This window comes from Psittacula echo (assembly GCF_963264785.1).
Source record: "Psittacula echo genome assembly, chromosome: Z".
NCBI lineage: Eukaryota > Metazoa > Chordata > Aves > Psittaciformes > Psittacidae > Psittacula > Psittacula echo.
Genome location: NC_137742.1, coordinates 81,137,441 through 81,163,746, shown reverse-complemented (window position 1 = coordinate 81,163,746; position 26,306 = coordinate 81,137,441). Strand labels below are relative to the sequence as shown.

At 38.3% G+C, this 26,306-nt stretch overlaps 1 protein-coding gene across 3 annotated transcripts in view; it reads left to right on the top strand.

Moving 5' to 3' along the window:
* The window catches only part of ARB2A (ARB2 cotranscriptional regulator A), a 271,521-nt gene that overhangs the window by 20,886 nt on the left and 224,329 nt on the right, over nt 1-26,306 (top strand). For 2 of the 3 annotated variants that reach the window (XM_080636890.1, XM_080636889.1), the window contains 2 exons: nt 12,080-12,145; nt 21,465-21,656. In XM_080636890.1, coding sequence (XP_080493016.1) covers nt 12,080-12,145; nt 21,465-21,656 — 258 coding nt within the window. The remainder of the gene's footprint in view (nt 1-12,079; nt 12,146-21,464; nt 21,657-26,306) is intronic. The other variant, XM_080636891.1, reaches the window with a different exon arrangement.

The window sequence follows — 26,306 nt, the reverse complement described above, 5'->3', positions numbered from 1 at the left end:
TACAAATACAGTATGATTGGATAATTCCAAAGTAATTCTGTAAAATGGTGCTTTTTGATCTTTTTGTAAGAAAAATCTGATTTCAATTCACAGTCTGCCTGAGAATTTAGAAGTATCTTTTCTTCCACTGTCTCTTAGAAGGTAGGAATCTTTGTCAAAAAGCTCACTATTGTCTTGTGTTTGCAAGTTTCTCAGGCTTACCTTTCCACCTCCACAGGAAACCAATTGAGAATATTGTCAGATACATTAGAAAGCAGAATTCATTTGGCTGCAGTATTAAATGACCTACTAATAATCTTTTACATAAAAATAGCCTGTATCCGTAGAGATATGAGTAAAGTGAACAGAAATTAAGTAACTCTTAAAGTGAATACAACTGGGAAGTGAAGATTGATGCACGTTTTTAGTACTTTCATAAAGATTTTTTTATTTTTTTGACAGACTACATTAGGTAAGAGAAAGTGTCCTAACTTAGATTGTATTAACATCATTTTGGGCTGATGTCCAGTATTCAGGAATGCATATGTTCTTGAGCCTTCATTACCACTAGTAATTTTAGGAATATGGTGTTGGGAAAATAAGCCACATTAGCCAGCAGCACAGATAGTAGGAGAAGCCACAATATTCATGTCCTCTCAACCCAGCCAAAACCAGATTATTTGGCTGACTATCAAAAGGAGCAGTAGTAATTGTTTCCAGTATCAGTGGAAGCATTTGCTGTTTAATAAACCCAAAGCTTCTATTTCATTAACTCAAGAAAAGGCTTGGTCTCTGCCATCAATTAAGAATGGGAATCCCATGGCAAGCTGTAGGCTGTTGTCTGCCTGTGCCTTGCTTCATAGAATCATAGAATAGTTAGGGTTGGAAAGGACTTTAAGGTCATCAAGTTCCAACTCCCCTGCCATAGGCAGGGAAACCTCACACTAAACCATGGGTTGCTGCTGGTGCTGCTTCTGCAGTAGCTGCTTACTTCTGCAGACTTTCCTTCTGGATGGAGTAGCAGTCTGCAAGAGCAGCTTCCCAAGCCTGGGTGATCAGTGCAGCAGGACTTGCTGCTGTGTGTATGCAAGTGCCCAGGAGCTCAGCCAGATCAGAGCTACCTTGTGAGCACTGGCCAAAAGGTCATCCCAGGCTTATGACTTGGTCTTGATTATATGATGATTATAGGCAAACTGCAGATGGTAACAAGACAGTTTGCCTCTTGTCAGCCTGTTTGCTGATTATTGATTGAAGGGGACCTTAAAGCCCATCCAGTTCCAATCCCCGGCCATTGGCAGGGACACCTTCCAACTAGACCAGGTTGCTGCAAGCCCCTTCCAACCTGGCCTTGAACACTGCCAGGGATGAGGCAGCCACAGCTTCTCCGGACAACCTGTGCCAGGGCCTCACCATCCTCACAGGGAAGAACTTCTGCCTAAGATCTCATCTCAATCTCCCCTCTGTCAGGTTAAAGCCATTCCCCCTTGTCCTGTCCCTACAGGCCCTTGTCCAAAGCCCCTCTCCAGCTTTCTTGTAGCCCCTTTAGGCACTGGCAGCTGCTCTAAGGTCTCCCCTTAAGGAGCCTTCTGTTCTCCAGCTGAACCAGCCCAGCTCTCTCAGCCTGTCTCCAGAGCAGAGCTGCTCCAGCCCTCGCGCATTTCCATGGCCTCCTCTGGACTTGCTCCAACAGCTCCACGTCCCTCTTGTGTTGTTGCCCCAGAGCTGGACACAGGACTGCAGGTGGGCTTTCCCCAGAGCACAGCAGAGGGGGAGCATCCCCTCCCTTGAGCTGCTGCTCACGCTCTGGTGATGCAGCCCAGCACATGATGGGTTTTGGGCTCAAGCGCACACTGAAGCCGGGTCATGGAGAGCTTCTCCTCAGCAAACACCCCCAAGTTCTTCTCCTCAGGGCTGCTCCCAATTCAGTCTCCCTCAGCCTGTGTTTGTGCAGGGGATTGCCCCAGCCCAGGACCTTGTCCTTGGTCTTGTTCAAATCCACAAGGTCCACACACTCCCACCTCTCCAGCCTGTCCATGTCCCTCTCAGCCCCATCCCTTCCGTCCAGTGTGTCAACTGTACCACATACCTTGGTGTTGTTGGCAGAGTTGCTGAGTGTGCTCGATCCCACTGTCTATGTTGCCAAGAAAGATGCTGAACAGCTCTGGTTCCAGTACTGACCCCTGAGGGACACCGTTTGTCACTGTCTCCATGTGGACATCGAGCCATTGACCCTGTCTCTTCTGTCTGGATTAGGCCTTGGGCAGAACAAAGGGGCAAGCACCCACTGACCTGTGTGCCCAGATTATTGACTGACAGTAGCAGTGGAGGTGAAGCTGCTAGGTCGGTGTAATCACAGCAGTGTGTGTTGTATAGAGCAATAAATACAGTCTTGTATTTAATGGAGGGCAGGTCATCCTTAGTTGCAGCTTCTCTGCTCTGTTCTCATGTCATAGAGATAATTGTACCAAATTCTGTTGTCATAGAGCAAGTTGCTTTCAGGCAAAAATCTGATTCTTAATCTCACCTCTTCATTTTATTCTCTTGACTGTTATTTGTGTTAAATTTATTTTATCTGATACATGATGAATTTAAAATGTCTTTCATGTGTCTTTTATAATACCCTTTGACCAAACACAGAACTCCACACAGCATTCTGCAGGCTAGCAGCTGTGGTGTAAATTGCATACAAGCATGCTCTTCACTGTTGTTGATGTCCATTTTCTTTATCTATATCTAAATGGTAAAATTGCCTACTCAATTCTTCTATTAGATTGTATAAAAATCACAGAAACTGCATCTTATGAAGAAGTTTCCTCTTCAGACAATATTTTGATACCATTTTTCAGTAGGAATTGGTATTACTTCTTACTTGATATATTTGTTACAGATAAATACTGTATTAAACCACTTGTCTAATCAAACATGGCTCTTCTTCCACGTGCCACTCCCCTCCAAAATAGCAAAGGATCCCATCATGCAAATTTCTGTAGGGAAATTGACGCACACCAACATGAGCTTGAACTAATCCTGGCTTATAGCATTTACAAATGGACATCTGAACAGGCTTTTATGCGTTGTTTTGTGTTTCAGGCTCTTTCATAGCTTTACAGGCATTTTAGAAATAACTGCTTAATTAGTTGGACATGCTAAGTGTTTTACTGGTTTAATGCAAAACTTCCATTACAGCTTGCAAAATGTTCCTTTTGACCAAAAGAAAAAAAAAAGCCGACATAGCTTGATGAGAAGTACTACACTGATGTGCTGTCTTTGGACATGTACATACTGCATGATTGGCTATGTTAGTTTTTCAATCATAATTTCATAGAAGAAAGGATCTGCTTTGCTTTTTGGAGTTCATCAACGTAAATATTCATGAGGAACTAACAATATCCTTACATACTCTTCATATAAGTGAAGTAGCATGGGCTATGAAGTTTATTTTGAAATCCTCAGTTACTAAGAGACTTTCCTCCTTGTAGGATTGTTTTAAAAATAAAGTGGGGAAAAATGCATAAATTAACCTTTCCAAATTTGACTTAATGAAGGTATAGTAATTTATTTCATTGTTAAATTCATGGTTTCCCAGATTTTATACAGGAGTGAAAATGTCAGGATTTTACTTGTCACATATGAAGCAATCTCCCTTACCTCTTGGTCGAAAGTTCCAGCTTTTGCTGTACCTGGGGTTTTTGTAGTTTGCTCCCTCTTTGAGTTTGCCTGCCAGTGGAGCACAAAGCTAGGTTAGGTAGGCTCAGTCATGTGGAATAGAAGATCTTTTCTTGAGAAACAGTGAGGAAAAAGAATAGAAAAAGATTTGTCAGTGTCCAAGGTGTTTTAAGTTTCAACTTGATACCCCCAGAAGAGGCAGTGCCTTCAGGGCAGGTTTTTCTCTCCTTAAAGGAAAGTTTCTTTCAGAGTGCTAAGTATCATAACCATAGACTGGAAAAGCAGAAAGAAAGGTAGCCATTTCTCTTAGAAGTTAACTGCTGGCGTTTGCCAGTTACTCAAAGCAAGTAAGGGCCTTAGGTTTGCCACTTAGTATGTGATTAGTTAATGACCATGGTGCAATCTATTTGGTCTGCATAACCTAGTAAAAAGAGGTGCAGGTGTTATTTAGTGAAATGATAAACATTTTTTGTGATTTGTGTTCCTGAGAGTATCAACTACTATTTATGATAAGAAAAGAAAAAAGAAATACTGCTGATGGTTGGCACAATGTCCCTTTTCAGCTAAATTTATGTAAATCCAATTTATTTTGACTCCACTGTTCTGGAGCATGGTGACAAAATGGTTAAGACATCTTGCTATGGAAAGAAGGTGTTAATTTGAGTTCTGCTCTGGATTTACATAAGATTAAGCCTTCAGTCCATCTGTGAATATTTATCTGGTCATTTCTGCTGAGGAATCAAAGGTGGCAAAATGAGATGCTTGACACATCACTGACTTTTTTGTCTGTGACTACAAAAGCTGGTATGCTTTAACTATGTCAATCTGATACGTCATTTGGGTTTGGCATGGATTTTTAACCTTTCAAAACTGCATAGCACCACCTCTCAACCTAAACTACAGCTTTTCATTAATAGGTGGAATAATTAAAACTGCTACTGCTCTTTCTTCTAGATACCGTTTTGTAACCCATCTCTAATATGAAATTTAGAGATAATAATCCTAAATTTTAGTTCCTGAATTGGAATATTAAAACATTTATAAGCCTCATTTTTATTTGTTCGTTATTCTTTTGGGCCTTTTTTACTTTCCTTCTTTGTGGTTTTTTTTGTTGTTGTTGTTTTTGGTTTTTGGTGGGTTTTTTGCAACCTTTTCATCCTTTTGTTTCTTATCTTAGTTTGGGGAAGGAGGTCGTGCTTTCTGTTGTTTAATTGCTTCTAGGGCAAGGTGCTTGATTGAAGCCTCTGCTTAGCACGAATACATGCATAAGGTTATGTATGTATATTTAAAAGGAATTGAGAATTTTTGTAAGATGTGCTATATATAATTAAACCATTTCTAAAGCCCAATAATTTTTAAGCAGTTTCTAAAATTAGGCATGCTTTTCTTAACAAGGAAAAAAAAGAAGAAAGATAAACAAAATATAAACCAACAGGTGTCAGCAAAGACCATGCAACAAAACATTGGGTCAGATCACATCAACAGTATATGCTGCATTCAAGACGAATCCCTGTCGTTTTTCATTTAATTCTCACAAAAGATCTTGAAATCCTAGTTGTGATCAGTCAGCTCGGAACCCAGAATATCACACCCATGTGTTAAGATTAGATTGAATTGCTTTTAGTAGAAAACGCAAGAAATTCCTTAGAGGTAATATCAGTTCCGTTTTAATGAATTGTTCTCCTACACTACATAATCCAAGTGAGGTCTTTTGTGGATTTTTAACATGTCATTGATTTTTTTCTTTTTCTTTTTTTTTTTTTAACTTGCAGTGAACAGCACCTTTAGAAAGGCCATTCAGCTTTTAGGATTTTTTTTTTGTTTGTTCCAGTTCTTAGGTAAGTCTGTCTGCAAGAGCAGTATGTCAGAAAGTTGCTTTGCATCTCTTATAGTTACTTATTGGCAGGTTTGTCACTTGAGTGACAAAATAAAGCTGATTCAACCAAGGGTATGGCAGCCAGAGCAGCAAGCCTTGGGTCAGTCCCACCACTTGAGATTTGCCGCAGGGCACTCAGTTGGAATTCATTTTGCATTTGTTTTACTGAATGTTGCTGCTCTTACACTGCAAAGACTGGGAGACTGCTGTATGCTGAAAAGATTGTTTCCTTCTCATGCTCATTTTCTCCTGTTTTTTTTTTTTGCATAAAGTGTTTATTACCAGTGAGGAGACAAATCTTACAAAGCAAGAAAATCCATTACTTGTAATGGTATTGCTTCTAGTGGTTTATAGTTGTTTATTTTTAAAACTTCCAACCTGTGTACCCTGCTTTATAGTTCTTAGGACATACTAGTAGTGCTGAAGGCCCTAATCTCTTAGTCTGAACTTAAATTATTTGGAAATAGTATCCTTTCTATGCCTATGAAAGATCCATTTTTTGGGAAAGTTAGATTCCAAAGATCGTAACTTGTTATCTCAGGCCTGAATTGATGGTTGAAAGCATTTTAGAGGTGACGATGTATCTCGCGCTACACTTTGCGAAATCAAGTTGAACTTGCTACTTGGGAAAAAAGGAACACAAAGTCAAATGAGGTTGATTTTAACCTACATGTGGATTTGTTAGGTGAGCAGGTAGTGTTCAGCTGTTGCACATTTTAAGTGCAGTTCTGTCACAGGATGAGAATTGGCAAGTGAACCTAAGGCTCAACTGTTCCTGCATTCTGAAAAGAAAAATACAAAACCTTGTGGTTTTCTTTACTTCAACTCAAAGCATAGGAAATTGTATCTGAGCGAGTTACTGTATAAAGCAGAGATGGTCAGACTTAATCGGTTTCTGAGCAAGTCTTTTTCACTAATATTTTTTTAATTGTAATTTTCCCCTTTTTTCTGTAGTTTTTCTTTATGTAGGAGATTAAACTGAGGTTAAAATATAGTTAACTTAGGTTAATAGAGGGATAATAAGCTACTAATGACACTAATAATTTATTAATCCTTTTTATGATATGATTTATGAAAAACCAGGAAGTCATGCAGCAGGGAAAGTGCCATTGCACCTCTGTCTTATTAGGTCCAATCTCCTTAATTTTAAATGTAATATTTATGTTATTCTAAAAAATACAGCCACTAATAAAAACCTAGAAGGAACATGACTGCCATTAGATTTCTTAACTCTGAACTTCATGTGCTTCGAGAACTGTCTTTAAAAATTAATGAAACAAGTGATCTGATAAGGTGTTTTGAGTGTTGCTTCACAAGTTGACATTTTCAGAGGCAGAAACTTCCTATACACTGAGTAAGTGTATTGTTGCCAATGCATCTCACTCTTGACAGGAAGTAGCCTTTGTTAACTTTGAGAGAGTAGTTTTGCCTCCATTTTATTTAGTCCTTGGAGTAGTGAAAAGTAGGAATAGTAGTAATGGTGGTGATGGGATTCTGTTTGTGTTTTGAATAGCTGTGAATGAGGAACATGGTGTAGGAAGACTCAGATCCATCCAGTAGATCTGGTCCACCAGAAGAATATGTTTAATCAGTAATTTGCTCTGTTCCCTATTTTCCCAGAAATCTGCTAAATGTGTGTAGGAACAGGCAAAGGTGTGTGCTTTATCCATTGTCATATCACATTCTTCATCATGTGTTAACCATACACCAGCTGTTTGAAGGGGTAGTTGGTGTTTTGGTCATGAGGGGTGCACATATGGGAGAAGAGAGGGACATGGGACATTTGATTTTCTTTAAAGAGACTTTGTGGTTTGTGGTAACTGAAGGGTTCCTTACATCTGCCCTGAATCCATGAACATTTGATGCATGGTAATGATTTCCAGTGACTACTGATAGCTGCTGGTTCAGAAGCAAAAGGCTGCAAATCACATGATCCTATTCCATTTCTTTAATAAATTTTTAGCAGTGAATTCACTGTGAAGAAAACATTTTGAAAGTTAGAGTAGGTCACTTTATCTTTTTTTCCCCTCTATGTGGGTTTACTGTTCTGTTCATATACGTAGTCTGGTGGTGGGCGAAGTTACCTGTAGTTGGTTTTGAAAGAGGGAGCACACTTAAGGAAAAAAAAAAGAGAATTCAGACGACTTGGTTGTAAAGCACAGCGGGGAGGGGCCTTGATGAACAAGTCTCAGTGCACCTCACTGTGTCCCAGCATGGTTTTTGATGCAGTGTGTACTGAAACAGCTCCTCTGGGTTGGGGTGTAGGTGTTATGAAACAAGTAATCGAGTTGTGTTCTGTGTCTGTATACCTATCTGTTTTGGTTATGAAAATGTTCACCAGTGGCTCAGCTGCAGTTCTGCTTTTCTTTATGTATGCCAGATTGGTTCTTGATATTTTTGATATGTGTTTTAAGGCTATTTTTAGCTTCACACAGACTTAAAATGTGGGGTATATTATTTTAAAGTAAGTTATTTTTTGAATGTTAATTGCCTTCTTGCTTCATGGGCATGCTTTTCGTTTTCCTCTTTTCCAAACTTTTACTGTTTAAAAGATGTCCAGTACTTACTGCATTGAAGAGTCTTTTTTGGCATTTGTCTTCACATATAATCATGTTTAAGATTCAGTACCTCCAGGGTCTTTGTAACTTTAAAGCATGTTGGTCACAATGGCACTTAGTCTTTAATTTCTCTTTTCACATAGTGGTATGCATGTATTTATCTTTTGATTGTACAGCTTCAGCAGTGGTGTAATGCAGAGGTTTCAGAAATTACGCTGCTAACAGAATTTTTCAATACCTTTGAGTAGTTGAAAGCAGTCCTGAAGAAAGTCCTCTATATGAACAATATAATCTTAAAAGAACACAAGTCATGTAAAGCCAAGACCTCACGAGTTAATGTGCGCTACAGTTTGGTGGGTAGAATCATAGAATGGTTTGGGTTGGAAGGGACTTTAAAGCTTACCTACTTCCCACCCCACTGCCATGGGCAGGGACACCTTCCACTAGACCAGATTACTCCAAGCCCCGTCCAGCCTGGCCTTGGACACTTCCAATGATGAAATATTCACAACTTCCATGGCCAACTTGTTCCAGTATCTCACCACTCTCATAGTAAAGAAATTTATCCTTGCATCTATACATGTGTACCAGAGCTATATTTCCACCTGGAGTTTCTGTTCTGCTCTGCTATAGTATACATATATAAGAAGACCACTTTGTGCCTGGAAGAAAGTTTCTCCTCTCCCACAGTTTGATAACAACCTTTTTGGGGGGTGGAAGTGTTGGGCGAAGTACCTTTTTGTGGTTGGAAAGGATTTATCCCTCTCTGTTAGAATAGGTGATCAGAGGTATGGAATTTTGGAGGGTTTGTGTTTGGGGTTTTTCCTCCAATTCTCAGAGTCATATCACAAGGACCTAAATATCCCAGGTTTGTACAAGTAACATGAGCAGCGTTCTCTAGCAAGTGTTACGGTTTGCCTCGAGAATGGCTTGTACTGGGCAATTTGTTGCTTGGTAGTTTCAAACAAGTTGGTAACAGTGGACTGGATTGAATAGCCTCTGTTGCTAAATGCCTGCCATTAAGAGCAACCATATGACCAATGATTAGTCCAGGAGAGTTCATGGAGTATAACCGTACTCATCTTCTTATTCAAGAAGTCACACTTCTCAACACTCCTCAACAGCCTACAACAGTTTTCAGATCTTAAAGATAAAATACCAGAATACGTGAGCCATTACTACTATTTAAAGAAGTTGTGGCTATTTAAGTTGTATAAATTTGTAATAGTAAGTCTAACTAGTGCTATATGAATAATATAACCCAGTTTTCCTTGTCTTTTTCATGCCTATAGAAAAAATGTTTTAAAGAGATTTTTAAAAGTTAATTTTGCAAAATTTACAGATTAGCCATAAATTCACAAGAATTAATTAGAAGTATAAAATCCCAATGTTAGATTTGTGGCATTTTCAGTATTTTCAGTACTTGCAGCCATATTCCTAGACAGGACAGGATTTTGCTAGATTTTCCAGGCACATCCATGCCAAGTACAGGAAACCTGGATTATGATGAGGTTTCCAAATCTGGGAAGTTGTGGGCTTTGATGCTACTTCAGGAAATGTTGTGTGTCACTTTAGCTCCTTTAAAGCTGACAGCACACCCACCATTGCTGAGAGATTCCTGAACTCCTTGATCTTTTGCTGCCAAAAAAAACCCCAAACTTTTGTGGTCTTATGTATGTATAGTATGGCAGTCTATGGCATTTTTTTTTCAAGTCTTTCTGTGCTGTGGATACCATCCAGGTTCTGAGCTGCCTGAGGATCATCATCTCACACTGCCTCCAAGCCTCCAACCTATTAGGTCATTCTTCATGTTTGCACTTACTAAAAGCATTTGTTGGGTTAAGTCTTTGCTATACTAGCGTGCTTTACTGGGTTATCAGTCCCATTTTTAAGGCTGATACCACTATTAGTTATATTAGAGTAGTGCATAAAAAGTAAGTTAGGATCACACCCCCATTGAGCCGGGGTGTGGAAAAAATGAATAAAGATTTCCTTCTACCCTGAAGACATCACAGCAATGAGAGGATATAAAAGAAATAGATACAGAGCTGCAAAAAAGGTGGGGTTTTTGCAAGTAGTGTCGAAAATGCATATTCTTCATGGCAACTTTTTTCTCCTCCAAGTGTTATTTTAGTGGTTTCGATGGTTAGTAGATGCCTGGAATTAAAGTGAAAAATGAAATTTCTACATTTGAGGCCATATTATCGATATACTCTTTTTAATGTCTGTACAACAGCAGCATCTGAGACTGCAGGAACTTAACTGCTTTACTTGTTGGCATTACACTGAAGTTGATTTCAGTGAACCATAAAAAGTTTGGCCCTGAAGGTAAGATTACGCTGTATGCATGTTCCTAACATACTGCTTTGGGGATAAACATGCCTTAAATCAACTCATTGCTCACAGCTAAATTCGTTTTCCAAATGCAGTTTCCCCATAGATAGCAATGTTCAGTAAGACTGATTTTCTTTAAAACCATAAAGTTTTTTGAACATAATTCTATCAATAAATGTATTTGAGCAGGGTAGCAAAGAATTCACATAATCCTGACAAAGACTTGGGGGTTTTGTGAAGGGAAGGGAGGGGCGCGTGCCAACATTTTTAATTAGCTTTCATCAGTACCTCTAATTTGTTCAAATGTGTTCCAAACATTTGCATATTGTATTTGCTCACACGTACATAATGAAAACTTTTGGACTTCATTGAAACTTTAGTTGGTAATTGTGCATTTGGAAAATTAAAATTGAAGTTTACGATACCCAGGCTCCTACTTGCTCTATTCGTAGTGTGTTTCTAAGACACCATCTCTTGAGAGCTTTGTTACAGCAACATTTATGTTGTGGTTTAATATGTTGGGTTCAGATAGCTGTAATTGTGGCCTTGAGGGGTACAAACACCAACTGGGTTTGTACCCAGGTATTCTTGGATTAATATTTTCAGACTTAGATCTTGTCCTGTCTGGAATTTAAACATAGCTCCCCATACTTTAAAGGGAAGGCAAGCACCATTTGAGGTTCTTAATGAGCACTTTGTTTTTTCCTCTTTAATTTGACTTTTCCTTTTTTTTTTCTTTCATTTTAACTCCTGTAGCCAGTGAAATCAGGCAGTTACTTGCAAACTGTTTTTACAGCCCTGTATGGACAAAGAGCTTTAGTTTGCTCCTCTGCTTAATTCCCAAATTAATAATAGTTAGAAAGTTTTGATACCTGCATCCCCATTTTCCTTAGAATATATAAGGGTGAAAAAAAAATCCCCATATATTAGGCAAGCCTTTGAAGTGTGAACAACTTTGTTATATCTGAGATGTAACAAGTCTTTCAGGGCAACTAGGTTGATTTTTTGGGGGTTTTTGTTTGTTTGTTTGTTTGTTTTTTAATAATTCCTTTTGTTTCAGGTCTAAAATTCCAATTTTATTTCTGCATGGAAACAAGAGATTTAAACTCCCCCATACTGGGGAACCAGTCAGGGTTTTTCTTCTATTTAGAAACCTTTAGCCCATCCCTCCCCTGTTCAGTGAATAGAAATGGCAAGGCAACTTGTGCTGAGGGTGACTACAGATCTGCTTTCCATGTAGCTCATGAAGCAAACCTGCAGGGGAGAGGGTTTCAGGAGTTCTGCATATGGAAAAAAAAATGCTTTTAAAGAATTTCTTTGCAAAAGAGAGCCTTATACCTCTGAGTATATATTAATTGGTTATAATCCTTAGTTCTGAGGCACATAATTACTCACGCAGCAGCACGTGATGGATTCACAGGTACAGTTACAATTTCTATGTACTGGCAAGCAACCTTTTCCAAGGAACAGAGAGGACTTTTTTGTGTAAAGCTCCAAGTTCTATAATTAGTTGTACAGTAAAGGATTTAGATACGTGGCAAAACATATACAAGGGTATAGAAGTTTAATTAAGTCGCCTTTAATTTGTCTGCCCGGATATGTCATTCCTGTAAGTGGGTTAATACTAACATCTATTTACATTTCTTTTTTTTTTCTTTTCTTCCAGATCATCACTAAGTATGTTTATGAGCTACTGCAAAAGGAATGCCACTTGAAGAAAGTAACTCTCCCAGTAAGTATAAATCATATTTTTCCGAAGACATTGTTTGGATCTGTAAAAAGCATACCCTGCAGTTGGGCACTTTTGTAAAGGCAAGCTGTGCCATGGCTCTGTGCAGGACATTATCTCAAGACACTGCCTTCACATGCAGCATCCGTGTGCACGTGGAGACGTGTTTCGACCTCACTTCTCAGATGCTTGATTTTTGAGCCTTCCTCGCCTTACACACAGATACCAGCACTTCCAAAATGTGGTTTTGATAAAGGAGCCATAAGCTTTGCAAAAAAAGTGAATGTTTTGATGTATTTCTGGATGTAGACAACAAACGTGCATTTACAGGCAGAGGAGTAAACTCAAATGGAGTTTCAGTAAATTACTCCAAGTCTTTTTTTAAAACATACTTTTCCAGTAACCTGTAGCATGTATGTAATATAAGGTGCTGCTCTGGTAAACTCTTGAAAGTGATGAAACATTCCCCAGAGAATAGATATGACAGCGTTTGTAAATACATGTAGTACTATTATCATGTTTAAGTACTTCTACATTCTATGCTGGAAAGTGTGGGGGAGATTAGAGTGATGGCACTGTGCAGGTTTTCCATCACTGTCATCCAGGATTCTTATGGTCTTTGAGAAGCTTTTGCATTACTGTTGTTCTCAGCCAGTCCTTCATATTCAGTTGAGGAAAACCCATTTGAGCTAAAGGAGGAAAAAGTTACTTGCTTTAGCATTCTGTAATGTTTCACAGTTCCCATTTCCATTACCTAAGTCTTGTTTAGGGCATGTTTTGATAACTTGCCCAAACTACTGAAGTTTTCCCACTCAGGCTTTGCCAGTGTCTCCTGGTTGGGGCAAAAGGAGCTCTGTCCAGAGCTCCATGAAGCAGTTGGAGGGCAGGCAGGAGCTCCCACATGGGGTGCCCCAGTGCACCAAGGCCACTTGAGAAAGTATTTCCCCACTTCAGATTTTCAAGTATAGACAAAGAAGAGGATTGGGTTCATAGCGGTGGTGTGCCTGGTGCAGTTCTGGCCGTGACCTCTAAGTTCTTTGCACAACTAGTTTTCTTTGGGGAAGTTTTGGTCCAAGGTGTACTTCCATATACCAGACAGGTAAGGCTTCTTCAAGCCATGTCACCCACAAACTGTGAAACCAGGAAGCTGTCTTTTATAAATGTTGAAGTGCCTGAATCTTGAGGATACCGAACTGTCTTTTAATGTCCTTTGTAAAAGCAAAAATGCATCTATGTCATGCAATACTAAGGCTGACCTGTTAGGTTAAAAAAATCCTACAAGTTGGGTTGGAAGGGACCTTAAAGCTCATCCAGTTCCAACCTCCCTGCCATGGGCAGGGACACCTTCCACTAGACCAGATTGCTCCAAGCCCCGTCCAACCTGGCCTAAGTTACTTGCATTGTTGTTGTTATTGTTATTATTAATGTTATGATGTTTAACTTTATTTCAATTGTTAAACTGTTCTTCTCTCAAACCGTGGGTTTTACCTTTGTCCGATTCTTCTCTCCATCCCACCAGGCACAGCGGGGAAATGAGCGTGGTGCTTAGTTTCCAGCCGGGGTTAAACCACAACATATCTGTAGGAAGCCCTCACCACAGTCAAAAATACATTATGAAGAGGACTACAGAAATGAGAAAAATTAAATAATGTGTGTAGAAGCTGAAAAATTAAAGCTCTCTAAAGGCTACTTTAAATCACCGCTGACAGCCTGCCACCTAACAACACAAAAAACCTGGTTTAAACTAGTAAAGGAGACTAATAAAAGTAGTGAAACGGCTTGTAGCAAGAGTAAGTCCTGTGCAAGTGAGGAGAATAGAAAAAAGTATAAATGCTTGCAAGTTACATGTAAAATCACAGTAAGATCACCCCAAACTGAATTTGAGGAACTTGTTACAGTGGTAAAGGCTGCTATTAAAAGGTAGCTGATGAGGCTGATAAATGCTTAGCTCAAACAAGAAAAACAAACATGGTTATTTCCGATATTATTTGTCAGTTTCAACATTTCATTTTTTAAAACTTCTTTAAGCAGGATAGAGTTCTGAGGAACTCTCTCAAATTTGGTTTGTCAGTAGTGGAGCTCTTATTACAAATCAATATATCGTACAACAATCAAACCAAATTTATAAGAAGTCAAATATGAAGCTACAGAACAACTAGCTAGTACATAACTTCCTGCTGAAATCAGCTGGTTTCATCAGAAAGATGGAAAAAGAATGAATGTGATAGTCTTTGAAAGGCCTCCAGGAGTGATTGATTGTGATTCCTTGGTATCAGGAGGAAATAATATGGGGGGAGAGGGAGGAGGGAGTCAGTACAGGTTTCTTTTTGAAAAAAGCCTACTACAATTCAGTGAAGGAGTCAGAGATCATGTGAAACAGAAAGATCTTGTCAGTAAGAGTATGTGGATTCCCAACAAGCTGTCAGCAAGGTTAGCAAATGCTTTGAAAAAGCGTCAGAGGAGGGAATCCCCTTATGAGTTAATAATTGGTTAAAAGGGAAAAAAGATGTTCATATTTCACTGATGAAATAATTTGTTACTGGTGCAGTGTTACTAAGGCCTGCACTGACAAAGTTGTAAATAAAAGGAAAAGAGGAATTAATGTAAGCTAACAAACTTAGCGTTTTTTTTCCTGAGATTATTTAGAATACTTAAATCTGAAGCTTATTGTGATGAGTTGGGGAATTATTTCATGATGCTGAATGATTGGATGATAAAATGACATGATACTCAATTCTGTAAATGTGAAATTATGAGGAAAATAACTCACTCTGTAAACACAATGGTGGCCTCTAAATGAGCTATTACAACTCAGGAAAGAGCTTGGAGTGATTGTGAATAGTTCTCTGAGGACATCAGTTAGTGCTCAATGGCAGTCAAAAACCCTCAAAGCAAATAGGATGTTAGGAATTATGAGGTGTTGAGAACAAAACAGAAAAACATCGTCATTCCACTCATTATGTGGGCCCTCATCTTGAACACTGCGTGGAGTCTGGACACCATATCAAAAAGGATATGAAGAATTTAAAAAAAAAAAAAATCCACAGAAGAGGGTTACAAAAATGATCACAGGCATGAAATGCTTTTCACACAAAGAAAGATTAGACAAAGGTTCTTCAGCTTGGAAAATAGATGACTGAGGAAGGAATATGACAAATCTATAAAATCATGAAAGGTGTAGAGGAGATGAATAGGGGATGGTTTTCTGCTATTTTCATAATAGAGAAGCTAAGGGGCATCAAGTTTAAATTATCAGGCAGGAGTTCTCTAATGAAAGAGAGGCAATACTATTTTATATGCATCCCAATTGTATTGTGGAACTCATTGCCACAGAATACTATCAAGGAGAAAGGTATAAATGCATTAAAAAAAAAAAAAGACATTTGACAATACTAAGGTGGGAGAAGTGCATTGAACTATTGTACATGCTTTTCCAGTTACGGACTCTGGTGGCTCCAAAGTTACTACTGGTTGCCAAAACCAGGGAGAAGTCACACTATAACCACTCTGTTCTCATACTATTTCCTTACGTAAGCTGCCAGTTGCCAGAAGCAGGGTCTGGGATCTTGATCTCACCAAGATACGTGCTTTTATGACTGTGACCTTGTTATATGAATATTTTGGAGGTGAAAGGAAAACGTTTCTTATGAACTTTGTTACATGTGATCAGAAAGTTGGTATATCACAGAGCCACAGAATGGTTTGGGTTGGAAGGGACCTTAAAGCTCATCCAGTTCCAACTCATTGCCATGGGCAGGGACACCTTCCACTAGACCAGGTTGCTCCAAGCCCCGTCCAGCCTGGCCTTGAACACTGCCAGGGATGGGGCAGCCACAGCTTCTCTGGGCAACATGTGCCAGGGTCTCACCACCCTCACAGGGAAGAACTTCTGCGTAAGGTCTCATCTGTCTCCCCTCTGTCAGGTTAAAGCCATTCCCTGCTGTCCTGTCACTACAGACCCTTGTCCAGATCCCGTCTCTAGCTTTCTTGTAGCCCCAACTCTGCCCAGCCTTTTGGCGTATTTGCCTTCCTTTTTTATGTCAGCTCATAAGAAATAAGCAGTGTAATGATGTTTGAATATGTAAAATGTGTTTCAGGGCTGTGTTAAGAGGAATACTTCTTGTTTTTTCCAGATGATTTTCTGTGGAAACACTATGCTTCAAAGGTTTAGGGTGACAGCATTTCATTTTCTGTCATATTCATTCATTTTATCCTCATGTGTAAAGTCCAGCTTGTTGTCTCTATTTTGCTGCCTTCTGGTAGCTTCAGTATTGGACAGAATTATTTGCAAATTTCTTTTCAGCTATGAAAATAAGAGCGGTTTGGAAAACAGGAAAGCTTGTCCATTATTTTATTATGACAGCATCTCTGACAAAACATAAATCTGAACATTTTTTTCCTACACAGGGAGGCTGAGAGGCATATTTCGTTATTGTTACTGTAAGGTATAGTTGTACTCTTTAATTTTCAACATATAGCACTGGACTTGTAAATTTAAATGAAGAGACTTGCATTCAGGGATAAGCCATTCAATTATTTCTTTCAAATTTTTCATTTTGTGCTCCATTGAAGGTTATATTATTAATATAAAGAAGACTGCAATTTTTTTCTCCAGATGACGTCTTTATATTTCTCTAGTTTTAATGGCATAATCAGGGATTGATCTTTGCTCTTCTTTAGCTGTTGAGGAAAAATAGAGGGCTTCTGAATTAAATGTACTTTTAACAGTTCTGGGAAGGCATGGGATGGAGGTTTAAGTAATTACTGGCATGTTTCATTGACCATGGCAGTGAAAGGTCTCACTTTGCAGTATCTTCTGACTTATGAATGCTTTGCTTTTTCACTTCAATAGGTAAAACTTGGTTCAGTATTTTTCTTGATCAACTCAACAGCTAAGACCCTTTTTTTTCTTTGAAAAACAATGGTCTGTTGTCTCCCCTGTATGTTCCTTTTAGCTATTTTGTCACCTGAGTCCAGTCAATATGTGTCTCTTAAAAATTCCCCTGATTGTAGGTTTGTTAGGTTAGCTGTGGTAATGACCAGATGCTAACTAGCTACTTGTAATATTGGTCAGCAGTTTTCATTTTTACGATTTTGAGTGAAAGATTGTAAATGAGGATATTCAATATTGTGAAGATTCTAACATGAGTGAGTTAGCAAGCTTTATGTAGAACCACATAACAGAAGACTTTCTTGTCTTGCGAAGCAAATGAGCAGTTTTCTCTCTCCACCAGCTGCTCGCAATTCTCACAGTCTTTTTGAGTCTTTTCAGTTTCATTTCCATTTATTTGCCATGTTCTTTCCTCCTGTCACAAGTTGCACCTGTTTCACTTGTTTGTAGGCTACACGCTCGTAATTTTCATTGTGTTTTTTAACTGGAATAGGAAAAATATTCGTAAAATTTTTTCCCTTTAAAAATTTAACGTTCAATCTTAAAAACTTCCAGTGTACAGATAAAAGATGCCTAGAGCCTAGTCAAGTCTCATGCATCTTGGGTTGATGATGGCTGAGAAATGAAAACTGAGTCATTGTCAGTGTGTTAGCATGAATGTCAGTAAGGGTAGATTTCAGATATAGTTTGATCATACCCTATATATTGATAGCTGTGCAAAATGCTAACTACTGTACTGCTGAAATACTCTGGAGACAGCTACTGCTGTATTAAGTGATAGCTCATTTGAGACAGAACTCGTGGAAAAACTCACTGTTTGAAAACCGTAAGAAGTCATAAATATATGTAGAATATGTAACTCAGAGAATTCACTGCAACTGCATAGATTTGTAAACCTGAAGGTATAGTTGTGCATGGGAGAAATAGATACGAAATAAGGAAATCTAAACTTTAAACAGTACTTCTGAACAGCAGGTTATTAGCAGTGTTTAGGTTGGTTCGACATACCTAACTACAGATTATTGGAAGATTGTTACTGCATGTGAATAAAGATGTTGAATCAAATTGTTACATTAAACTAATTGAAGGTTAACATTTTACTGGATTTATTGAATTTATGTTTAAATAGGGGGTCAGAAGTGAATGTTTATGAGTAGGTCAGAAAAGAAAGTGGCTGATAAATGCAAATTACTTTATGCAGACTCAGTGTGTCTAACACTAAATGGTATTCTACGTTGATTTGTCAATAAAGTAAGGTTGTGCAAAGGAGTGACTTCTATGTGCATTCTTTATTGAAAGCTTGATCTAATGAATTACTACTGTTTGAAGATAAATTAGCTTGAAGTTTCCAAATGTGATTAATTTGAGAAAGAAAATGAAGAGTTATTTCTTATGATGTTGGTAGATATTTTTAACTCTTTATAAATTAATGTTTTTGCAGATGTCGTGGTTTAAACTCAGTCAGCCACGCAGTCTCCCTCTCACTCCCCCCGCTTGCTCCCCGCTGCTCCCTGAGTGATGGGGAGGAGAATCGAAAGAATGTAACTCCCAAGGGTAGAGATAAGAGCAGTCCAGTAACTAAGGTATAACACAAAACCACTGCTGCTACCACAAATAATAATAATGAAAAGGCAAATAACAAGGGAAGAGAATACAACCGCTCACCACCCACCAACAAATGCCCAGCCTGACCCCAGCACCGATCTAGCCCTTCCAGGTAACTGCCCCTAGTTTATATACTGGGCATGACGTGCTGTGGCATGGACTAGTTTGGGTCAGGGGTCCTGTCTCTGCTTCCTCCTGGCTTCTCCTCCTCCCTGGCAGAGCATGAGACTCAGAAAGTCCTTGGTCAGACTAAACATTACTGACCAGCAACTGAAAACATCAGTGTTATCAGCGCTGCTCCCAGGCTGAAAGTCAAAACCACAGCACTGCACCAGCTACTAAGAAGGAGAAAAATGACTGCTACTGCTGAACCCAGGACAGCAGGATTGTGAACTAGTTATGTCTTTTACATATGATTGCAGAACAAGAAATTAGTTTAGAAATACTAAAGTGTACAGCTAAGTTATATCTTTGACTGAAATACAAATTCGCAGTGTTTTTCTTAATTACATTGTCATAGGTATTAAGTTTGTGTGCAAAAGTCAGTTACATCTTGCCAAGTACTGTTGTGAGATTTAGTGTTGTCTGATACTTTACCTAAGCCAATTTAAGATATCAATACTGCCACTTCAGAGGTGGCAGTGTGATCTGACAATAGCCCCAGTATGGTACCTGTACTTACATCCTCTGAACTCCTTTCAAGAGGGCATATTTTTTACCATGTTTTTTATTTTCTCACAAAGTGTGAGTTCATTTCCTGGTGTAGAGCATGTAAGCTGAGGCACAGGAGACGTTATCATCATTTTGGGTCAAGGAATAAAGTCTTTAGTGTTACAGCAGATGTTGAAGAGAGACATGACCATTCTTCCAGTTAGGAATTCATTTTGCTCAAGTAGCCTTATTGACTTAGTCACAAAAATCACAGACTGGTTTGGGTTGGAAGGGACCTAAAAGCGCATCCAGTTCCAACCCCTTGCTGTGGGCAGGAACACCTTCCACTAGACCAGGTTTCTCCGAGCACTGTCCAACCTGGCCTTGAGCACTGCCAGAGATGGGACAGCCACAGCTTCTTTGGGCAACTTGTGCCAGGGCCTCACCACCCTCACTTCTGCCTAAGATCTCATCTCAACGTCCCCTCTGTCAGGTTAAAGCCATTTGCTGTTGTCCTGTCCCTGCAGGCCCTTGTCCAGAGCTTCTCTCCAGCTTCTCCCTGTGGCTGCTCTCTCCAGTCTCCACTGAGCCTGTACTTGTGCTGAAAAATATACTTGGTAGGATTTTCATTAAAAAAAAAATATAGAGGATCATAAAGAATTAATTTTTCCTAAGTAAGGGTAATTAAGAACAGAATCATAAAATCATAGACTCATAGACTCATAGAATAGTTATGGTTGGAAAGGACATTAAGATCATCAAGTTCCAACCCCCTTGCCGTGGGCAGGGACACCTCACAGTAAACCCAAGACTGTCCAAGCTGGCCTTGAACACCGCCAGGGATGGAGCGTTCACAGCTTCTTTGGCAACCTACTCCAGTGCCTCTCTACCCTCCCAGGGAAGCACTTCCTTATATCCAATCTAAACTTCCCCTGTTTAAGTTTTAACCCATTACCCCTTGTCCTGTCACTACAGTCCCTAATGAAGAGTCTCTCCTCAGCATCCTTATAGATCTCCTTCGGGTACTGGAAGGCTGCTATGAGGTCTCCAAACAGCTTCTCTTCTCCAGGCTGAGCAGCCCCAACTTTCTCAGCCTGTCTTCATATGGGAAGTGTATCAGAGAAAAAAATAAGATAATCCGATAGCCATGTCTCTTGTGTCAATGTAAAGCTTATATCCTGGCCTGACTTTCCATGCTGCTACAGAGTGTAAGACAATTCAGGTTTGTTCCTAGCAGCTGTACGGTTACTCTCTTAGGGGGAGGAGTACAGTAGTAGGGGGAGATTTGCCTTTTGTATTTTTCCTTTTTTCTTGATTCATATGGTAGAAAGGGAAGAATGAGTAGACAGAATGGTTTTTTCAGCCCTCATGGTGTTTACACCAACACAGTCCTTTTGCCTTGACCCAGGCTTGCTAAACCAAGTGTTGAACTGTTTTGAATTTCTGTTTTTATTGAACAAAAAGTGCTGCTTTAGTCTCTTGAGTTAAGAATAAATGTTGGAATTAGATTGTGGTTTACTGAATATCAGAGCTGGTTGTTAAGTCTGTTAATGCAGCAAAATAGCTAATCATTGACCCAGTGCAGAACTCTTAATGAAGCCGTTATTTAGACCTAAATTGGATTTCTGTATTTTATTAGGCCTATCCTATTAAATTTATAATAGACAAATTTGTGATACTGGTTTCTGTGTGGCTTATTGGGTATTTATGTTGACGTGGCCAAGATAGACGTCTCCAAGAATTTTTTCATATTATATAAGAATTTTATTGTTGCTTCAGGCATATCAGAAGTGATAAATTACTCGACAGCCCCTGCTCTATTGTTCTTTTATGGACTTTCTTTTTTTACCAGTACATTTCTGTAAAAACTGATGTTTCAAAGCTTTTGCATACTTCTTGCCCCTTTTTTTGATTGAAGTCTCAATTGCACTGCTCTTCTAGACTGTGGTACATTTTCATGTTTTGAAGTTAGATTCCACAGATACTAGCTTTTGCTTTATTTTTATTTAGTACTGGGCACGCATTAGTCCTTGTAATATGCATACAAATAGTTGTCAAATGGCGAAGGTTTTCATATCAATTAGGAAACTAACTTTACAGGTATACTTTTAAAAATTCTACTGGTGCATTTTTGTGCATTTTATTGATGCAAGTTTATGTGATCTTTAATTGCAGGTTGATGCAACAGAGAGTGAACCAAAGAGTTTTATCTTTATGAGTGAAGATGCATTGACAAATCCTGACAAGCTGTTGGTCCTGATTCATGGTAACGGTGTTGTCAGAGCAGGTCAGTGGGCCAGGAGGCTTATAATTAACAAAGACCTGGACAGTGGCACGCAGATGCCATATATAAAGAGAGCTGCTGAGGTAAGTGAAATTGCAGGTGTGTGTGGCTGTGTGTTCATACACATTGTGCATGTCTTCCTGTATGTGAAGAGCTCTAAATCTGCAATGTTTTAATTTGTGGATCAATGTTCAGTATTTCTCTATATAACCATTTTATTTATGATGGGAATGCTTGTTTGGTTTCTTTCAGGACCTTGTTCTAAAGGAACCAAGTTTCTCTTTTACAGTAAAAAAAAAATAAATTTAGTTGTGTGTCATGTTGCTGTGGTGGTGCTGCCGTGTAGTTTAATATGGCAGCTAACATGACAAGAGCCCTTAGCAGGCGATGAGATGCAATAGAAAGCACTACAGAAATTTGTTATGATTTGAAGTGTTTTCTTTTACATTTCATTAAATTTGTACGTATTCTCACTCAACGTCTGTTGTAATCTCATGATAACATGAGCTTTCATGGTAACAGCAGGCTTTTTTGCTAGGCTTGTACTGAATTTATTAGAGGCACAGTCTTTTTCAGTTTTGCACTGAATACTGATTCACCTATCAATACTTGACAGTAAAAAACATTTACATTTTATGGACACTATTTTGTTACATTTAATCTGTGTGAGTGACAATGCACAATTTGTGTAACGTGTTTAACACTGGAACTTCGTAGGTGTAATTCATCTCTTGCATCGTGCTACCTAAATAGAACTTAATGCAGTAAACATAAGAAAATCTTATTTAAAACTCACTATTTATATTATATTTACCAAGTTAAGCTAATGTTCTGCTCTGCATATCAGTGCTGTCACTGATTGTTACACATTTTGCAAAATGAAGTTTAATTCTTTGCAGTTGGCTTTAAAGTATTCCATATAGAAAATGGTTCTCTTCAAACATGTTTTTTTTTTTAATAAAGCAAAGAAAGAAAAATTATTCAAACATTAAACCATTAAAATATTTTTGTTTGCTATAGTCCACTAACAAAGCACCAGACTACACTTTGTGTGAAAAAGAAACCTAGTCTTGTGAAAGTGATGCTTGCCTTCTTCTGATACAAAGCTTTTGTTCATTTTAAATTAATACTGAGAGGCAGAAAAAATATACTTTAGGTTTATTGAGTGTAATATGGGTGTATGGTAGGTCCAGAGTAGGAGATTAACTCCTAGAGTGCAAATTCCAGAAGTTTTCTCAAGAAACCAAAGGGCAGTTGCTACTTAAATCCTTATACCAATGCTTACACGCCTGCATTTTCATTCTTTAGGATCCTAGAGATCCTGCTGTCTTGGCTAACATGAGAGATGGAGTATTTAAAACTGGGATCCCTGACTTAACAAATACTCTTTAAAGGAGTGTTTCTAGTAGAGGAGAGTTATAGGTCATATTCCTGTTTCGTTACATATTTTATGCAATGATTATGCCACAGTGACAAAGTTCAGACCTCTGTTCCCTAAAATGGTTATTATACTTAAAAACAGATTATATATTTCTGCATTTTGAATACTCGTCTATTTATTAAAATAAAAAACCCAAAGGAAAAAAACCCAAGGAGTTTGCTCACAAAGTGTCTTTTAATAAATGTAATCATTCAATCTCATTGGGACATCAGAGTTTGTGTTCTTATGATTTTACTTTCTTCTCTCTCATAATGTGGTTTTTAAATTCATAGTTCTTTTTAGTTGACTGATTCCAGATACTGTAAAATGCACTATCCCTTTTTGTGCATCTTAAAATTCTGGTAAATGTGTTACATGTTTAGAACACATTATTTGCAATGATTGTTTTTTCATGCAAAATGAAGATGAGATCATATTAAGTTGTAGTATATTAAATGTCTTCCTGTTTTTTGTATCCTGTAATGGGAATTAGATGTATATCTGGTTAGACAAGGCAGTATTTTATGGACGTCAAACCCAATTGAAGGTATTTGGAATCATTATGTTATGACTAAAAAGAGAATACAGATAGTTACGCACTGATATTATGTCTACTTCATGTGCAAATCATATAAATTGCTCTTCCCAATGCAGGAAATTACAGTAGAGTGAGTAAAAGGACTCCAATTTTAGTTAATAATAATAAAAATGGCATCCTTTTCTGAGTTTTCTGCCATTCAGTCCTCTAGTTGATTTAGGCACTTCTGTCTGGTATGAAATGAAAATAACTGGCCTAAACAATAAATGGCCTGAATGAAAATTGTGATACCTCCTCATGCAGCGTTGCCAGTTTAAAGTAAGGAATTACTTCCTTTGATCTTCCGGTGTTTCTTCTAAGAACAGGTCTCATCATTGAATGAAACCAGCAGACCTTATCAAAGCATAAGATTACAGTGCTGATGACAAGAGAACATGGATTTTTTTTTTTCTTGACAGACTGCCTAGGATTTGAAAATTCCACTGATCTGTTGTGAGTGTGAAACACATACAGGTAGCTTAAGAGACTAGGTTTTAATTAAAAAAAAGAAGAAAAAAAAAGAAAATGCCAAAGTGGTGCTTAAATGTCTGTTGTGCAGAAACTAGTTCAGAAATAGTATCAAAGTCGTATCTTTTTCCATATTGCTTTTTTCTCTGGAATGTTATGACACTACCACAAGCAAGTTTCAGTTCCCTTCTTGTGAAAACTGAAAACAGGGATGCAAAAGCTGGAATTATCAGTGGGCAGTGGATTGAGCAGAATGAACTGATACTGCTCTCATAACGAGAAGTTAAGGGAAGAAAATAAACTATTTCTATCTGGTACAGCACTTTCTAAAAAAAAAAATAACAACCAAAAAACCTCAAAACAAACATAATCTTTTCTCTTAAAGCATGTGTGAAATAAGGGAGCTACAAAGGCTTAAAATTTACCATGCTTCTTAGTGTCTTGGGGCTGATACACATTGCAAAGAAAAGATCCAAGGAGAAACATCCCTGTGGGAATTTAAGTAGCTAGAAATGTGTTTTTTCTTTTCATCTAGGTGGCTCCTGTAGATAACACTGCTCCTTCTGTCTTTTATATCAAACTCTGTTGCGTAGACTCAATCTTTTGTGTAATAGGTTTGGGGGTAGTTCACAAGGTTTTATGTGAAGAGGTAAGATTAATGTGTTAATTCAGGAATTCAAATCTGATACTATAAAAGATTTTGAAATATGAAAGAAGAGAACACAAGCAACTAGATAGAGAACAGATTGTAGGACAAAGAGGAGGGAGAAGAGTGTATACAATGTGAGAGACAGATATGTGTAAATACGTTAAAACACGGTAGGAAAAGATGTACTTTAGAAAAACAAGTATGAAAAAGGCAAATGTGATAAAGCAGTAGGACTAACAAAAGCTTAATTAAAATAAAACAAATACATATTATAAAGATACTTGACACCAAAAAAAGATGGCAGTTTGGTATGGAAAGAGTACAAAATGGTACAAAATATGGTATGAAATAAATATGCACAGGTTTGTTGTTTTGTTCAGATAGAACTTCTCTATTGAAACTTTCTGCAGTGGGAAGTACTGATTTTTGACAGAAACAGTCATCTGATGTGTTAGAGACTGAAGTTCAAGTCTTTGGGAATGTGGGACTTGCAAGTATAATACTGCACTGAAGCTATTCCACTTTTTATTAATAAATAAATGAAAATTTTATTTAAAAAATGTAAATGAGAAGAGGAATTTTAATCTATCTCTTCTACATTTTGCATAAATGTCTCATTCACTGTAACTCTGCTGTCTGGAGTCAGGCTCTTAGATCAGTTTTATTATGACTGAGATAGTTATTATTTAGTCATGTATATACACTGACTCAAGGAGCACCAGGAGGAGATGGTGTGGGATAGAGGTAAATTCTTTAAATCAGCAGTGAAGGAGTTTACATAGAGTGTCAGGAATTAAGGATTTACATTCCTGGTTTCCTTTAGGTAGTTAAGGGTCTCCTGTGTTCCCTATGAGGACCTTGGTCACTTTAAGAGGAGGTTTGGAGGAGGTATGCTGCTCTGCTTCATTGTTGAGCGATAACAACATGGATGGTAATCTAAACGTTGCTCCAGGAGATGTACTGGCGATCCTAGTGATATAGGGAAGCAAGAAGGGGTACAGAAGTTGGCTCCTGCTCCATGGGATAGCGTTCCATGCAATAGCATTTCTTACCTAGTGGCTGGAAAAGGGAATTCTGTGCTTTAAAGTCTGCTGAGTGTTAGGGCAAGGAAAAGCTGAAGTTGACTTACTTATGGAGGAAGTTTGTTCCCTGGGGAAATGGGAGCTCAGCTTACAGAAGTTTGAGCATTGAGATCAATTTTGGAGTAGTCTTACCTTTGACACCTCTTCTCTAGGGAATAAAAGGGATATCGGTTTACTGCACAAAGAAGCTGTTGGATGTCTTCTCTGTTTGGAGATCCAGTACATTTTCTACCTAAATTAGCTGTGGTCCCAAGGATACTAATAAAATTTAACCACAGCAACTGTCAGTTATTTGATTTTTCTAAAATAATAATTATTAATTTTTTAAATATCCAAGAATTGTTGCCTGGTTTCAAATTCATCAAACTGTAATATAGCTTAGATATTGCTATTTAATGGAGAATCAGTACCTGATGTAGGGGTAGCAGCACCAGAAAATTAGCTTCTTTGAAGGACCTTGATGAGTTTTTTCAGAAGAATTGGAGCACCCAAAAAACTGACTTTCCACAAACAAACAGAAAAAAAAAGGTTTGCATG